A 13707-nucleotide genomic window follows, 5' to 3' on the forward strand; every position below is an offset into this window, starting at 1 on the left:
AAATAAAGAGCTAAAAACTTGGATCAGCATGGAACACTAGCACTACTGCTCTTTCCTGCTCATGGTCACTGCTTGGATAACGGGTATGGGTTGCATGTAGCTTTAGTGGAAGCAGTAGATCATTTTTATAATGTTAATGTTATAATCTTAATTAGCTAATTCCCAGTAGAATCAAACAAGCTTAGAATTAATTTCCACTGATTTTTGAAGTGTCCATCTTTGAAAGTCAAACTTTTTCTTTCTGCAAATCGAATAATGGCTTTCTTAAATCAGTTGATTGTAAAAAAAGCATCATTCATGAAATAGTAATTGCACCAAGGGGCCCTCAAGGACCGTAATGTTTATGATAAAATAAAGCAAAACAAAATCTTCTAGGAATAAAGATGAAGATAAAAAAATACAAATGCTGTCACATAATGCAAAAACATAAATGGATAAATATATAAAAGCTTTAACACAGTTATAATCTTGAAACTTGAAAAACCCTTGCTTTGACTTGTTTATGATTAACCTAAAAAACTCAAGTTGGAAAATTATATGATTAGAATCAAATTTGATAATTACTAAAAATCTGAAACAAATAATGAAGCCTACAAAAAGAGTTATACATTATACATACATACATGTATGTCTTAAAAAAAATTTTAGATTATAATTTCTGGTCATAAATCCTCCCTCTTTGTTCTGTACCCTACCTAGTCCTGCTGTGCCATTAAGAGTGAGCAGATGCACCTGCCACTCTCCTAAATACCTTCATTCCTCCCTGCAGTCACTCAGCCTATTTACACCTGACTCTCTCAGTTATTTCTCGCCAGAATGTCACCTCCATGTGTGCACTGCCAGCCTTCCTACCTTACTGTATTCGATCTGTGCTTACTTCTCATCATGCTCTGGTCCCTTTCTGGATTGTTTCTACCTTCATCTAGTCTACTCAAAGCCTGCCACTTGGTTTGGTAATTTTGAATCTTTAGGTTTGCAATCAGCCCATTCAGCATGTCTTCAGTGGGTTCTGCATTCATCTGATTCCTCAAGCCTGCTGCCTGTCTGTCTGCCCATAATACCAACTGTTTCAATAAACATTTTTGCCTACATTTATTTATTTGTATTATTTTTGTGCATTTAATTGTGTGGTGATTTATTTAGCTTTTTCCGCTGTGTTTGTTTTTAATGGTATCAGAGTTGATTGTCCATACCTGGTGAAAGGTTAAAGTGCTCAATCCAATTTTTTATTTACTTAATTATTTCTTTTTCTAAAAAAAAAAAGTTAGTATAATGATCTCATTTATGAAAAAAAAAAAATGCATGGAATCTATACCAAAAAAGTATGTACACCAAACACCCAAAAACGGAGTATGCCAAAGAAACGTGATTTATAAAACCATGTATAAATAAATCTTTTAACCAATGTGTTAAGTTTGATAAATATATACTGGTTAGCCACAGTAAATAAAAGGAGCTATTATCAATGGTGCCTTTAGAGTATGATGACCAGGACATCCAGGCAGGATTGTGCTTAATGCTGACTGAAACATCCCAGATTTATAGATAAATTCATAAAATTATTAACTTCCTAAAAGCGGCTTTAGGCAGAGAGTCAATTAATTTTTGGTTAAGCTGAACACCAATTTGTGCTGGTAAAAGCACACAGGAACCACAGAGGGGTTTGCAACTGCAATTTCAACCTGAAAGACTCACACAGAAGCACAATTAGAGAGCCTAATTCAAATTAGATATAGAGAATTATGTTTTAATTGAGCAGATGTGTTAGGACAGATCACAACACTTGCATGGACGTTGGCATCAGCAAATTAACAGGCCCATTTTTGTGCATAGAGAAATTTTATACATGAGACCCCTGGACTAAAAAAACATCCAGGACTCATCCATAATGGGTAAAATCGGTTTCTGCCTTTAAGCGGCGTTGTGAAGTTGTGGAGTTTGTGCAGATCACTATTTTTTTTTTCTTGTTTTAATTTGACTCCCCAAGTTAAGTGTGACTTGTAGTGATTATAGAGAATTCAATAGAAAATATAGTTTAGTTATAAATATGAAATGGAACATCATTTGGGAGTTAATGCATACTTTTTCACATGCACTTCTAGGCAGGTCAAGACAATTTTGTATAGGATGCTTCAGTACATGGACAATTCAAAGTGCTTTACATGAATTAAATAATACAATATAGGAAAAATTAAAAGCAGAATAAAAGCAAAAACACATTTGTAAAACAAATGAAACAATTGGACCACAATTGGGTCCCTGGGGTCAAGACCCTTAACTCCACTCACTCTCTGGGTTAAAAGCAGAGAGTGAATTTCCCCATTGCGGGACAATAAATGGATTTACACATCATTGTTAGATTATTTTTTGCCTTTAATTTTGTTTTTGGGGTGGGGGGGTGCTCATAACTTTCCTACAAATTACTTCCTTGCCTTTTTGATTTCTATTAAACATATATTTTGCATTTTATCGCAGAACTCTGTGTAGAACGTTAGATTTTTGTTTCTTTTGTTATTTCATCTAGGGATCAATTATTGTTAAACATCTTCTAGGCTCCTCAGAAGGCTCCTCTTCCCTCATATCATGCTATATTGAACTACATTTCTGTACTTTTTTTTTATTCATGCTCCATTTTTGTTGCAACAATGCTAAGGACACTAGGACCCAGTGGAGGCAGCATCTCCGGCTCTGTTTCTCAGAGCCTCCTGCTCTATCTCTGTGGTCACTGTGTGTGAGAGGTGGGGGGAAATCAGAGAGTGGAGGAGAGAGAGGGAGCTGGTGTCTTCTCTGTGAGCATTTAACATCAGCTACGTTTCAGAAGAATCCCTGCCACCACAGCCTTGCAGTCATCCAGAGAGCAGGATGCTCAAGGCAGATGAAGGGATGGGAAGAGAGACTGCTCTACACGAAGGGAAGTGCCTCAGCAGCATTCACAAGGTACAGTGTTTGAATTCCAGCATGAAGCTCAGCCATGGGAGCAAAGTCATTTCCATCCTCAAAGACAGAGGCAGCAGCAGCAGCAGCAGCAGCAGGCAGCTGCATCAGGGAAATATTCTGGTTCAGGTACACAGTGCTCTCTTTCCTGCTCCGTTCTTATTGCTGTCTCTGATTTTTTCAAGTATTCTCCCCCATGCTTCCTCCCTTTCCATCCTACCAGCTAATTAGACTAAACAGTTATTCATTCATTAAGCAACCTTTGATATTAAAATATATTTAAATAAGACAGCCCCTAATTCATTATACTCTATTTCTAACATTACTGATTACCATAGAAATAAGTAACCGGTGAGACCAGCCACATCAGGTAAGAGGGCTCAGCTGAACTGGGAGTAGCTCTGTGTGTGATATACAGATGATGCTCTGGGAGGACAGTGAATCAGAGCTTATAGCACAGGTTAGGGCTGGTTCCTTCACCCAGATTTGTTGTGCTGTGCAGAAAGGACCCCCAGAATCGCAGTATTTAGCTACATCCTAAACAGAGAGGATGTAAATCAGGAGAGTAGCAGTCAACCATGTATGTTTGCTGTCTGTGCAAACATCCTCTGCAAGCTTTACACTGAACATGGTCACATTAAGTGTCCACAGTGGCCAACATCCTATTCTGATCACATTAGGAGAATCATCAGTACATTCATACCTAGAAGCTTCTCGAGTATTTTTAATTACTTACTGTGTTATATTGAAAGTGGTCATTTATGTGAGTTTTATGTTATACAACCAGAAAAGGAGTAGATATGAAGGAAGGAGGCTATTGACTGTTTGGTTGCAGGATTAGCTTGCAATCATCCATTGACAGGATTTATGCTTGAAAAACTGTATACATCTCCACGTTCTGCTTGACCAACTTGGATTTATCCATTTTTCCCCCCGATAAAGTTTTCCATTTGGTTTTAAATTCAATGTCAAGAAGATTAGCACCAAAATGTTTGCAGTGGTTTATAGATATTCCTGCTGAGAACTAATTTTCTTTCTTTCTTTTTTTTTTTTTAGAAACCAGGCCTTGCACAACTATACATCTTTCTTAAACTTTTCACATTTTTGAATTTATAATCTCAAACTATAGTTTGTTTAATTCGTATTTTATGTAAGTTTTGTGAAATGGAAAAAAAATTACCTTTTCTTTTCCAAATTAAAAATATATACAAATACATTTGTCATGGATATTTACTCCATATATGCCCATTTACTCTGACACTAACACTAACTAAAGTCACAGAATTAATAAATAGACTTAATGTGATTTTGGTTTTTTTAGTATAAAGTCATGTGTTCTGAAAAGGCCTCAGAAGTTTGTTACAGAACATAACCAGACAGGTCAGATATAGAGCTGTGGGATGGTTTATACTTACCACCTCATATGGAACTGTTAAATTCTTAATCTAAAAACATAAATGTCTGATACAACTTCAAACCTATCAAGACTTGACTGTCAACCTAGACTGACAGGCTGGAAAGGGGGAGCCTGAAAGCCCTATGGAGGATTGGGAGATAGATCCACAACTCTGGAATTAAACTGTCTTAACAGGGGGATGATGACATGTATATTTCCCTGAAAAAAGGCCTTATTGTAAGACTTATTGGAAGACTGCAAGATCTGTAAAGTTTTGAAAGGAAGCAGTACGAAGTCCTCTATGCAGTTTAAATCAGGCCTTTAGAGGAACAGGATGTTTAGATGAAAAATTTGATCAGGCGAGACAACAACTAAACAGTTCTGCCATTATGCAAAACTCGCGCTCAACAAACCATCCCCAACATGAAATATAATGGTGGCAGCAACATGTTGGAGGGATTGAAAATTTCATTGCCATTTTAGTTTGAAATCGTTTTTAGTATTTCTTATTATAGTTTAGTTTTTATTTTTTGAAAACGTTTAGTTTCAGTTTTGTTTTTATTAAAAGTTATAGTCTTAGTCTTTTATGCAAAACAGAAAAGTCAGCTGCATATGGCTTCAACATAAACTACCTGTAAAGGACTTCTGTAATCAAAGTGGATTTATACCGTTTTTGCTCTTTATTTTACTGTGTAACGGAATTCAACATTGATTTTAATATTTCTTTTTCACTATTAAGATTTCGTTTTCAAAAATATTGTAATAATTTCTTATGCTTAAAATGTATGGTTTAGGATTCTAGAGTTTACCAATTCACAGCTTTTCATCCCTAATAGAGCGGATTTGTTCAGCACCTTGCATCTATGTGATTGTTTTAGCTCTTTTCTGGTTTGTTTTTAATGTCTGTTTAGTTGCTTTTAATCTCTGCAAAAGTGGAATAAACTTCTATTAACTGAGCTACTGAGTACATAGAAAAATGTGCATTCAAGTTGAGACTCAGCCATTCTCTTGTGTTCTTCCATTCTAATTTTAGTGCGGCATGTGACTGATGGGCAGCTAGAAAGTTTCAGAACCTTCCAACGATCCCTGCATCATCCTCTGGACCTACAATATAACATCTGCTCTAATTTTCAAACCTCTGGTTTTCTGACCACACTCCCTGGCCTTAAAGGATGGGTGATGGGCCTGTAACTGACCGCACCCACCTGCCCCATCCTACCCTTCAATGGAGCCGACGTCGAACTCCTCCCACACGTCTCCACAGCCAACATCCAACCTGTCTGCCTCATCTCTGCCTGAAGGCTGGGCCTTGTCCCAGGCACTAGCCCTGCTAGCAATGCTGCTAATGGATCTGCTGGCTGTGGTGGGCAATGTGGCTGTCATGGCTGTGATTGCCAAGGCCCCACAGCTCCACAAGTTTGCCTTTGTCTTCCACCTGTGCATGGTGGACCTCATGGCAGCTCTGGTGCTGATGCCCCTCGGCATGCTGTCGAGCCGGGCCTTCTTTGGGGAGGCTCTTTGCCGGAGCTACGTCTTTCTTAGTGTGTGCCTAGTCAGCGCTGCCATTCTCTCCATCTCCGTCATTAACGTGGAGCGATACTACTACATCATACATCCCCTGCGTTATGAAGTGAAGATGACTGTTGGTCTGGTGGCTTCAGTATTGGTGGGGATATGGGTCAAAGCTCTGGCCATGTCTGCTCTGCCGCTGCTTGCTTGGTTCCTGCAAGGTGGAAGGACTCCTCTTTTGGAAAGTGGCGGGGTTGGGGGAGGTGGTGGAGGGGCCATTCCACCTCCCCCTGCGGCTCAGGGTCATAGGCGCTGCTCCCTTCACTGGACTGGAGGAGGGTCAAACCGCCTAGCCTTCATGGTCCTGTTCACTCTGGTGTATTTCCTCTGTCCGCTGTTGGTTATTCTGGTTGTTTACTGCAACATGTTCAAAGTTGCTCGGGTGGCAGCCATGCACCATGGTCCGCTTCCCACTTGGATGGACACGCCACGACGGCAGCGGTCAGAGTCGCTCAGCAGCAGGTCTACAATGGTCACCAGCTCTGGGACAGGCACTGGCACGGACAGAACGACTCCACATCGACCCTTTGGGGGAGGAAAAGCTGCGGCTGTTTTGGCAGCTGTAGGTGGACAGTTCCTCTGCTGCTGGTTGCCCTACTTCACTTTCCACCTGTACTCAGCACTAGCTGCCAGTCCACCCGCTGCGCTAGCCTCTCTGGAGGAGGTGGTGACCTGGATCGGCTACTTCTGCTTCACTTCCAACCCCTTCTTCTACGGCTGCCTGAACAGACAAATCCGTGATGAGCTAGGCAAGCATCTGCCTTGCCTCTTTCGCAGAACAGGCGTCGAAATGGAGGACAGACTGCCAAGCCGTGACGGTTCCATAGAGGAGAATTTTCTTCAGTTTCTTCAGGGCACTGCCTGTAACCTGGATCCTCAAAACTCTCAAAGCACTTCAAGTCCTAAAGTGGGAGAGGCCTGTTGCCCTGTTGCTCAGTGCCAATCAACTGAGATAGCACAACCCATTCCCATTGATTTTCGCATCCCTGGACAGATTGCAGAGGACACTTCAGAGTTTATTGAGATTGAACAGGCAAAAAACAACCACATATTTACAGACAATTAAATCTTTGTTGCTGTCGATCAAAATTGCAGATATGAAAGTTCTTTCAGGAAATTCTCCCTTTTCTACTTTTGTTTAAGATGGATGTTAGTTTGACCCTGCAGGTTTTAACCATGTTTTTTCAGCTTATAGTGACGAGTTGATGGTGCCTTGCAAAACTATATATACCTATTTAACTTTTGGACATTTCCTTGCGTTACAACTACAATATTTATACATAATTTATCACAATAACCCTAGAAAATAGCTTGTGGAGTGGAGGGAAAAGGGTATAAATTGATTTAAGTTTCTGTCCTTCTTTTCTCTGCCTAAAATAACCTAATTACATTTAAAAAAAAAAACAAGTTTACCCCCAGAGTTAAATTAGATTTTTTTTTCTTTATAAATCCAACTGTTCTGAGAAGGTCTGTTGGAGAATAAACATCATCATGAGAACAAATAAACACAGCAGATATATCAGGGAGCCAGTGGTGAAGAAGTTTAAGGCAGAGTTAAGTTTACCTGAAGAACGATTCAATCAACCATCCACAAATGGAAAGAGCAAGAGTAGGAAACTGGAACCAGTGGTTGCAGAGCCCTGGTTTAAACCGACAGGTGGAGGGAATAGAACCCGGTACCTCTTGAAAGGGTACAGTAATGCAAAGGTGGGGTCGGAGGATGTGCTGACATGGAAACTCTTTGTTGTTCAATTAAAAAAACATATAAAATCCATGGCAGAGGTGAAAAGAAAGCCAGTAGAGATAATTCATGTTTACCACAAGCTGTGTGAAGAAGATGTTCTAGTCAATTCAAAATATCACTTTTTTTGGCTAATATGCATCAGCAATGTACACAGAACAATTAACATTTCTCTCACTCTCTAACATTTCTCCTTAGCTGGGTCAGCTGCAAACAACTTGAGTCCGAGATTTGGCTTTTAGCAGGCGCACAATAAAAAATGTTCAGTCAGAGCTAAAAAAGGGGTTTTGATCAGTGGTTCCCATACTTCATTCTACACCCTTCCAAATATTATATCCTGGCCTGAGAGTCCCACTTGTAAATTTACAGACAATGCCACGAAATATGTATAGAAAAGTTTACTTTAAATTTTTGTTTTTATTATCTTTATTCCCTATTAACTTATAATGATTTTCGTTTAGCATATATAATATTATCTATTTGTACAAATCTGTATTATATTCCAAGTGAATGAACTTGTTGATGAGAACAGAACAAAAGCAATCAAACCTTTCTAAGTGTGTGTGTGTGGGAGGCCTGGGCTTCATCTATTTCATATGCATATCGCTTTCCAAATGTAAACATGCCCTATGTTTTGTTTTGAGTACTTTAAAGTTTAAAAGCCAGATTCAGACAAGTAGCTGTTAAAAAGGGAAAAAGGCATTTCAGTGCCCTATCTGCCTTAGTGGGATTGTCCTTCATGGTATAGTTAGACCAAGGAAACTTGATCAAAAAACACATAGTTTTTATAGGTTAATTTGATATATATATGGTCTACAATATTTTTATAATAATGATTTAAAACATATTCTTCATAATAATGAAAATGTATATTTAGTTTTGGCACTTTTGTTTATTTTTCTGCAATTTCCTAAGGCAGACCCTATTGCTCACTCCTGGGGGGTCGTCCCCAGCTAACCTCAGCAGGGCAACAGGGATCTAAACCACTTTAAAAGCCACTGGTTTAGATCATAGCATATTAAACCTTAGTCAAAGACCAGAACTATTCAATAGAGGCCTAAAACTGGACACACAAAACTACATGTCGTACTTGGAGTTGTGTTTTAGTTTTTTTACCTAAATGAGCTGAATAAAAAGTGGGTCAGAAACATGTATTGTTTCCCTTCCACTTCACATGATGCATTGTTTTTGCTGTTCTGTCACATAAAAGTCCCTTGATCATATTGTTGTTACCCGGCAGAATGTGAAACGTTTTTAAGACGTCGTGAGGTGTTCCGCTTTCAACTGCTCCATGTCAAAATTCCTTATCCAGTAAGTTTTAAAAAATAAATCGGCGTTTTGTCATTTAATCACTCAGCTTAGTATAAATAAAAAACATCACAACAAAAAGAATAAATAAATGCAGTTTTTAATTGAGACAGCTTATTAGTGAATTTACTCATGATGGAGGCTTCCAAATAAGATTTGAATCGTTTAATTAGGATTTTTTAGAGAACAGTTTTGTCATTTCATTATTGTCAGTTAATTATGTTGCTTAATTCAATATTCAGTCCATCAAGTTTTGTAAAAATAATGAACAAACCAACCTCCAAATAAACACATTTTAAAGTCTACTTAGGTACTCCTTAACATAAAAGCTTTCTTTCTAATTGTGCAAATAAAAAAAAGAACAGCAATAAAACATTAAATCTATGACAGACCATTCAGCTTTCATCCATTAAGTGACAACATCAGTCCTTTAAGCCATGATGGTCTCATTTTAAACATAAGTAGCACAGATATTACAGTATTATTTTAAAAATAGGCTCTCAGAAAGCTGGTGAGAATTAAAGTGACTCATTTTAGATTAAAAGATAACTTACCTTCAGGGTTATTAAACTCTCTGCCATATGGTGTATTTTCTGGGAAAGGACTTTCTAATACCATCTGGAGAAACTACATCACATTCAAAAAGTGTTCTGTTTCCTGCATTGTTTAATGTGATATACTGCGTTTTGTTTTTGTATGACTGTAGCTTTAAGTTGTTTATGACACTCAGTGAGTGCAATTTTTCTATATTGTGAATCTCAGCTATCCTGATGAGCAGGATGATTTAGTTTGTTTTTGTTTGGACATGTAAACAGAACTTGTTTCTATGTTATTACCTGTGGTCATTCTTATCAGAGTGAAAAATATGTGCTCCTTTGACTGCAGGGCGCTCATGGTACCTCTCCAAGAAAAGAGCATTTGGATGTTTACTGTGGTCTGTCAGGTGTTATTTCTGCACACTACTGCTTTTTAAAAGTTTTATTAGGACTATGGCTTTCAGTCTATAAGTTTCTCAACCTGTGTTGAACTGGAATTAAGGATGTATTTGACCAAACATATGTGGATGTGACTGATCATCTTTCTTACACACATGCTGTGGAAACAGGGTTTATATAGTACCTTCTTAAGGGGTATTTTTAGAAACATAGGCAGTCAAAATCCCAAAACTTGTTAAGCTTGATGCTTTGTTTTCACCATGCCTAAAGCATACCCCAAACTGTGAACGATGTCGTTTAAGGTTTGCTTCTGTTCAGAGATCATTTCTATGCTGTGACAAAGAAGAAAAGAGAATAACTTCCACTGTTTTTGGGATTGTGTGGATATTTTCAGGGGAAAAGGCCAAAGTTTGAGTGGAAGAAAGTGTTGTAATAAAGACTTTATATGTTTGTACAACATTTTGGCTTCCCTCTTATTATTGCCTCCTTGCTCCACAAACTGACTGTTTTTTCAGAATGAATAGAAGATGTTCCACAATTAGAGATACGTCTGTTTCACCCTGTTTTTTTTTTTGTTGTTGTTTGTTTGTTTTTACACACAAATATTTTAGATAATCAAAAAAAAAATCTAAATGAGTCAAAGCAATTCATCATTTTTGTGCTGACCTTAGCAACAGCTGAAAATAAGCACTTGTGGCAACTTTCCTCAGAATTGTTCTAATATAGTTATACTACTGTAGGAGGTTTTTATAAATGCCTCAGGATCTCCGATAGGTTTAATGTCAAATGAGAACTTTAAACTTGGGGATCATCTAGATTTTTTTTTTGACAAATGTTTAATGTCCCTTTGTGTTGCTTTGTTTGGCAGTGGGTTTGGTCTTGACTCTCATTTTTGCTCAGTTTATCCATTGTTTAGGCAGGAACTTTGTTCTGGCTTTATTTGACCTTTTATATGATTAGGTATGAAAAACACTTCAGGTAAGGTTTTCCACTGGTCCATGTTCTATTCTACACTTTGTCTCACCACAGTCCCCTGGAGAGCCCAACGTTTTAGAAATGGTTTGTTAACCTGATTGATAGATGTGGAATAAAGCTTTTTTTGTACTTGCAATTTTTTAAATAAGGGGATGATCTGTTGCTTATTGATTTTCTGCCTTACTTCATGTTGTCAAATAGGTTCAATATAAGCTTTTCCTTTATTTCTACAATGAGGCAGTGATCAGACCTGCCTGTGGTTAGTAATATCAAATTAAATGTATCAATACCTAATGAATAAACAGGTAAATTACAAAAGGTGCTGACTGCTCTATCAAAAGGGGTCTGGTTAATAGCTTTTTTGTTAAGAAAATTATATCTTTTGAAAAAGGCTCACAAAAATCTTTGTTTGATCTTAAAATTTGATCATTTCAAATCTTTAAAGCAGCAAGACATCATGCATCTTTGAAGGGGGAAATACTATATTTAAATTCCATACTTGTTTGTGTTCCCCTTAATCTCTGGGCTTCACATAGATATCTCAGAGAAAAGAGACCTGGCGGGAGGACTCAGTTCAAACAATTTGACCTTAAGGTAACATTTAAGCTTGAAAGGGCAAAGTCACGCTGTGACCTTCATCAGAGAAAAATAAATAAAGATGTGGAGATACTCTATCTAATCAAATCCATCGTGCCAGTGTCTCATTTTGAAGAAGCTGGTGCGTGACAGGCCTCACACCTCAGTGATGGACCTCAGTCAAACCGCCTCCATCTTCAGCAGACTGCTATCCCCATGGCAATTTTTACCTAGTGACATTTCTCATCACTGTTGTGGGTGGGAGGAGGAGCCTGCTCTTTTGGGAACCCAGAGACTCACTTTGGACTTCTTCAAATATGCTATTTATATAAAAAAACAAGGATGGCTTTTACTTTTTGATGTTATGATAATATCAGGACTGTTTGTGTGAATTTTCTAATACAAATTTAACAAAATCTAAATTCTTAGAGCCATATTTTGAATATTTCTGTGATATCTTTCCTTGATGGATCAAAAATGACATGTGCCCCAATTCAAATTTGATATTTAACCTAAATTTAACATTAACACTCAAGTACTTTTTTGCATTATATAAATAGTTATGTGCAATATGTTCTACTTTTTTTGAAAGATTTTGATTTTTATTTATTTGGACCGCTGGATCCTTTACACATATAAGTCACTATCAAGCTTAATTAAAATGAGCAAGTGTTGGTTCTCCATCTACAAAACAAATGCCGGCACATTTTTCTGTTGAATTTTCCTATGTTATTCTTTAATTATAAAATGTTTCCATTACTTTGATAGTTTTGAAGAAAATAAATATCAAAGACAAAAAAGTTTGACAAACAGCAGACATACATCAGCTCCAACAAGGTGGCTGTTAGGGAGCTAAAGTATTAGCTGTAAACTAGGCTGCAGTAAACATTCAACTCAACATTACCGTTAATCACAAGGTCACTAGATTGTTATAAATGTCTCTTAAAGACCAGGCTTTCTGATGCTTTTCATTAACTACTCCCTGGAGTCACAAAGCCAAACATGAGGAATATTCAACAGAAAAATGTGACCCGCATTTGTTTTGTAGATGGAGAAGCACTTGCTAATTTATTTAAGCTTAATAGTGACTTGTTTGTGTAAGTGATAGAGCAGTCCAAATGAATGAAAATCAAAATCTTAAAAAAAAAAAAAAAAAAAAAAAATAGAACATATTGCACATAACTATTTATATAATGCAAAAAAGTACTTGAGTGTTAATGGGAAATTTAGGTTATATATCAAATCTTATCAAATTTATAGATCTCAATGATTGAATTTCTTCAAGATTCTAGATCAGAATGTGTTTGCTTATAAGGTGCAGATCAGCTTTTCTTCGGACACTTATTTTGAAGGATTACAATTATAGTATTGCTCTTTAAAAGCAAAGTAAAGAAAAATTAACAGCACTGTTCATTGGGTTTAATGCACAAAAAACCACAATATGACATAAGTGATTGAAATATTTTAATTGCTTTGTGTTTTAAGGGAAACAAAGGCATAGAGCAAGCTCAATTTTAGATAATCCTGAATGTTATTTATACTATATAAGTCCAGATCGGTCAAATATTAGTGTTATTGTCCAAACAGCATGGGTGTTAAGGAGCAGAAATCTCTAAAACATTAATCAGCATTTTACCTTGCAACTGAGCGGGTAGTAATGCTAAGAAAAACTCTGTCTGCTACTACAAACTCTGTCAGCTTAATTCCTTCTAGTTGCAATTGTAAATATGTGTAATGTGTCCAATGCACTTTACTGAGATTTTAACTAGGACAGTGTGCTTTGGTCAGATAAGGCTAAAAATAAACCAGGTAGGATGGATTTGAAACAATGTAGGAATATGTTGGAACTTACAATAGCTCCTGTCTACTGTTAAACATGGTGGAGGATCTGTAATGCTGTGGGGCTACTTCAAAACCCAAGACTCTGTGAACCGTCTTAGACTATGATGAATTCTTGAAAATACAAGGATGTTCTATAGAGAAATCTAGTGTTAGAAAACTGAAAATTACTTTGTTTAGCATTGCAATTGTTTAAAGCTTGTGGGCAAATCAGGGATTCATCAGGCACAAAATTAGCCCTCCTCCTTAGAAATCTCAGTCAACACACCTAAATCCTACATGAAAGACATGAGGTTAGCAGAAGAGAAGAGAGCACAAGAGAAGACCCAGAATGGAGGAAGGTGTATTGGTGTCAACAATAGGGGGAGGTTGCTTGAGGACCCAAATGCAGAGATGAGTGAAGCAGAGATGAGTTCTTGTTGATTTGATAAAAA

The 13707-nt window shown here is 37.3% G+C and overlaps 1 protein-coding gene across 2 annotated transcripts; it reads left to right on the forward strand.

Moving 5' to 3' along the window:
* Positions 1-2718: 2718 nt before the first annotated feature.
* On the forward strand, positions 2719-7815 carry LOC119780064 (G-protein coupled receptor 61-like). Of its 2 annotated transcripts, none has more exons than XM_038279957.1 (2): positions 2719-3063; positions 5364-7815. In XM_038279957.1, exon 2 carries the CDS (start codon positions 5556-5558, stop codon positions 6963-6965), a length of 1410 nt encoding a protein of 469 aa, XP_038135885.1. In that variant the 5' UTR covers positions 2719-3063; positions 5364-5555; the 3' UTR covers positions 6966-7815. The 2 variants fall into 2 exon arrangements, with proteins under 2 accessions (XP_038135885.1, XP_038135884.1); XM_038279956.1 differs by having other exon boundaries at positions 2719-2937.
* The last annotated feature ends 5892 nt before the right edge of the window (positions 7816-13707 follow it).

Source organism: Cyprinodon tularosa, unplaced genomic scaffold (genome assembly GCF_016077235.1).
Source record: "Cyprinodon tularosa strain WSP-4 unplaced genomic scaffold, ASM1607723v1 ctg154, whole genome shotgun sequence".
Lineage (NCBI taxonomy): Eukaryota > Metazoa > Chordata > Actinopteri > Cyprinodontiformes > Cyprinodontidae > Cyprinodon > Cyprinodon tularosa.